At 52.8% G+C, this 4,386-nt stretch overlaps 1 protein-coding gene across 1 annotated transcript; it reads right to left on the bottom strand.

Annotated features, from left to right (window-relative positions):
* Positions 1–687: 687 nt before the first annotated feature.
* Positions 688–1,040, bottom strand: LOC101660952 (dolichyl-diphosphooligosaccharide--protein glycosyltransferase subunit 4-like). Its single transcript, XM_030885513.2, has one exon. It carries the CDS (start codon positions 940–942, stop codon positions 829–831), a length of 114 nt encoding a protein of 37 aa, XP_030741373.1. The 5' UTR covers positions 943–1,040; the 3' UTR covers positions 688–828.
* Positions 1,041–4,386: the final 3,346 nt, after the last annotated feature.

Raw genomic sequence — 4,386 nt, 5'->3', positions numbered from 1 at the left:
GGCTTGTGGTCACATACTTAACCATCTGCGCTACTCCTGCGGTAGTTCAGTCATAAGCACTGTCATGTAAAACTCACTGCCATCAAGTCAATTCTGAATGATAATGACCCTGTGGGTTTCTGAGACATAAGTCTTTATAGAAGCAGAAAGCCTCATTCTTCTCCCAGGGAGCATCTGGTAGGTTTGAACTGCAGACCTGCAGTTAGCCACTATGCCACCAGAGCATCTTAGCATAACCCCTAACTTTGGGTAAGTCAATTAACATGCAGTATGAAAGCAACTCATCCTCTTCCCGGCCAGAGGAGATACCCAGTCAACGGTCCCTTACTGCCTGGGTTCAATTCCCAGTCACACCTCATGTGCAGCCCGCACCCATCTAGTGATGGAAGACTGCATTTTGCTAAGATGTTGAACAGGTTTCAACAGACTCTACACCAGCCATTCTCAATCTGTGGGTGGCGACCCCTTTGTGGGTCGAACCACCCTTTCACAGGGGTCGCCTGATGCATAACAGTAGCAAAATTACAGTTATGAAGTAGCAACGAAAATATATGTTTTTAAATTATATATATATATTATATTATATTGAGGGGGTGGGTAGAAAATCCAGCAGCCCCTATAGTGGGCCCTGATATTCAGTGGCAGCTTCTTGTTCCAAAGGGTTAAGGAAAACTTTGAGGAAATAAAAGTTGTTTGGAAAACTCCAGGTGTAGTTGCTTTGTATGTTGTGATGGGTAGAAGGGATGAAGTGAAGGGTGAGGGCAGGCCCTCACACCCTCCATCTTGCCTCAGACTAGGTCCTGGAACCCTGGGGCTGAGCGCGCCGCTTCAGTCCTGCTTCTTGGGATTGTTGACGGCCACGTAGTGGTAGAGGACGACAAGCAAGAAGAGCGACACACCCAGCATGTTGGCGAAGATGGCGAGCTGCAGGTCCGTGATCATCCTGACCAGCCCGGCTTGGCTCCGACGCTCTCAGCGCACCACTTGGCGGTCGGTGACGTGGGCCGGAACTCGGTCGGCAGCGTCCCCTCAGTCCGGCACCAGCCACCCGAAAATAATTTTATGTGGGGCGGTCACCACAACATGAGGAACTGTATTAAAGGGTCACGCATTAAGAAGGTTGAGAACCATTGCTCTATATGAAGAGGAACTGGGAAGAAAGCTGGCAATCAATTTCCAAAAATCAACCAATGCAAAATCCTCTGGACCCCATACGAAACCAATTATCGGGGTGCATAGGACCAAGTAGTATTTGAATCTGCTTACCCACGAGAAGACCAGGAGTCAGTGACCCACCCAACAGCCCCTAACAATACAATCACAATGCTGTTTGCACCTACCAAGGTGAGCTTGACACTGCCCCAGCTCCTTTTGCAGGGCGGTGGAGCAAGGCGACTTTGTTAGAGGGCTGAGTGGCTACAGCTCACAGGCACACCTCTGCTCAGCACGGACAGTTTCACAAAGATACTGCATCCACCCCCGACCCCACTTTCAGACCTGGGGCCAGTGATCAGCCATGGGAGGAGGCCCTTCTTGTGTGTGACCCTCTGCAGAGGCCCCACAGCCACCAGATGACTTTCTATGGCCAAGAGAAGCCTGAGAAACAAGGACCAGGCAAACCCAGAACCACCTCTCAGGGACCTGTTCTGGTTTCCCAAGGAGGCCAGAGTCATGTAATGTCTAGGTGGCCGCCACATAACCTTAGATACCTTATGTAATGGCCTACACAACAGTGAGGGGAACACCAAACCAAATCCCCCAAGCCAGCAACTGAGGAGTTCCTAGTGGAGAATCTGACCAGGGCAGGCCCAAACATAGATGCCCATGACTAGTTCACTGCCCTCCTCAGCTTCTCCCTGCTGGGGACACACAGGGTGCTCACCTGGCACTGGTCAAGCCTGCCCGGGGCTGTGATTTCCTGTCTCAGTCAGACGTCTCTAAAACGTGAGACCCTCGAACATCTGTCTTCCTCCAGCTTCCAGGGCAGGCCCTCCGAGTTTGGCATTAGCCCCCTTCACAACAGAACTTCTGGGCAGTCAGCGATCCCCAGGTTACAGGCAGCGCTCCAGCCTCAGGGCTGGAGAAGGGCCTGGAGCACAGTACCCTGAACACGCACCCAGGAGACAGGGTGTGCTCAGGCAGGCACACACAGTCTCCTGCACAACTGTGTGTGCTGCATGCAGACTCCAAGAGGGAGACTCCCATCTGCTGGGCCAGCACACACATCCGCAGGATGAAGCCTTGGCGGGTCCTGAGAAAGGTGTACAAAGGGTTTACGTTACTGCTGACCTGGCAGAAATGATTAACCCGCAGACCTGTTGCTGTAGACATCCAAGGCTGCAGGGGCTGGATCTCGGCAACTATTCCTGTTACTTGGTGAGGCTGCTCCAACTTTGCAGGTACTTGAGCGTATCAGGTTGGTGGCCGAACTGCTGCTTCCAGCAAAAGTATCATCTGTATGTTCCCCAAAACGGTGCACCCACAAAGGTAAACCCGGAGCTGCACACCGTTCTACCACTTCTCTTGGAGGAGTTTTAATTTTAGTGTTGCCTCTTTCTTCACTGTCCCCGATATTTTCTCCTTCCATGAGGATCTTAAATATGTCAACCAACCATTCAGAACTGAGGCTCCTGATTGGGCGAGGTACAGGAGGGCAGCCGCAGGCCAGTAAGGCCTCAGAGAGGAGAACCCCCACACACACCTGAGCCACACCAGCTCCAGATGCACCGAGGCCTAAGCCACCCCCCAACCCTAGCCTGCCACGAGGCCGAGGTTCCTACTCCGTGGTTACTGAAAGCGAGGCTCCTGTCCAACGGCGTGTGAACATGACCACAGAAGACCACTGATAGGGCAGCATCTAAGATACCATGACTTCAGAGACACAAGTTCCCGATCCATCCCACCCACCCCTGCCCCCATTTCAGCAGGACTCTGAGCACACCCCTGTCACTAACAGTCGTCAAGGAGTCTGTTCAGATTCTTGCCACTCCCCTCCCCCATGTGTGTCGGAGCACACACTCTGTTCCAGAGGGTTCTCTGGATGAGTCTAGGGAAGAATGCCACGGCTTTCTTCCCAGGCTCGTCTGGATGGACTCAAACTCCCAACCCTTTGACTAACAGCCATGCATGTTCAGCACTACACCACCCTGGGCCACCATACCTACCACCAGAGAGGACCGGAAAGGAACCACAGGTCAGTATGTCATCTTTGCACATGCTAAAATACGTTCAACGAAGGTCTGTTACTTCCCCAGCCCCTTCCTCCTCTCCTCAGAGAGCCCTTCAGAGGAGCCCCTGAAGAACCCTGGACCCCTCGGTCACTGGTCCACCTCCTCTACTGATGGTGACCACTTGCCCAATCCCAAAGTTCCCCTAGCAGCAGTACCAACCAGCGCTAACACCTCAGCCTCTGCCTCTGAGATTTTGGGTATGCAAGTATGTGGGGGTCAACCAATCAGGCACTGGCTGGGCAAAAAAGATGCACAAGACACCTACACGCTACTTTTCACATTACTGGCTTGATTCTCTGGTAGTTCTGTCTTGGGAACTGCAGCAGCACCAGTGAATGCAAGGAAGACATTCCGTAAGGTTTCCACAGCGTGTGCCTATTCCGCCCCCAAATGCCTGCCACACTTGTTAACAAACGACAGATCACTACTAGTCCACCTTCCTGGGACCTACAGGCCAGGGGCAAAACAATGGCTACTGCTCATACACTGGCGCCTTGGAAAGGTCATAACCCCTCAGTTTCTCCCACAATTGTATGACCCAATATGAAATTATTCCAAAAGCACCAGAGCCATGCAGATGGTGGGGAATATGTAACCAGCCTCAGGTAAAGCAAAGAATTAAAGCGACTTCCAGGAGAGAACTTGTGAGTTCCCCTGCCAAAGCCAGGGTGACTTTTTCTTCCATCCCCAGCACACTAAACCCTGACCTCAATGGCCACTTCCTGGCCACCTAGCAAACGCAAGGGGCTCTCTCTAGAAATGCTTGCCACTGCCACTTCCCACTGCCCAACCTGGCAGAGGGAAAGGGTACCCCCTAGGGAAACTCTGAGGAAGAACACAGCGGGTCTTCTCCACCCCACCCCCACCCCCCACTCCACCCCCAGGAAGTACCTGAGAAAGCATGAGCCTGGAGTTTTAACCCTGAAGGTCTCGGGTCACAGATCAACCACCAGGCTGTGATGCCCCAGGTGAAGGGAGAGGAGGGGATTGTGCCCCGAGAAAAAAATCGCCTCTAATTCACTACCAAAGAGCAGGGCTCTCTGACTTGGTCAGGGGCACCACGGTCACCTATGCCCAGTCAAGCGACAGGAAGGGCTCCACCCCATGTCCCCAAATAATTTTCACTCCGCAGCGACCCCCCAAAAGAGACCCGGTA

The sequence above is a fragment of the Echinops telfairi genome, unplaced genomic scaffold (assembly GCF_000313985.2).
Source record: "Echinops telfairi isolate 266 unplaced genomic scaffold, ASM31398v2 ScPeMD7_30;HRSCAF=105, whole genome shotgun sequence".
In the NCBI taxonomy this organism is placed as follows: Eukaryota; Metazoa; Chordata; class Mammalia; order Afrosoricida; family Tenrecidae; genus Echinops; species Echinops telfairi.
This window is presented reverse-complemented; position numbering and strand designations above follow the sequence as displayed.

Excerpts from the sequence above, each read along its gene's own strand:
- LOC101660952 (XM_030885513.2), bottom strand. The coding sequence starts at position 942 with ATGATCACGGACCTGCAGCTCGCCATCTTCGCCAACATGCTGGGTGTG.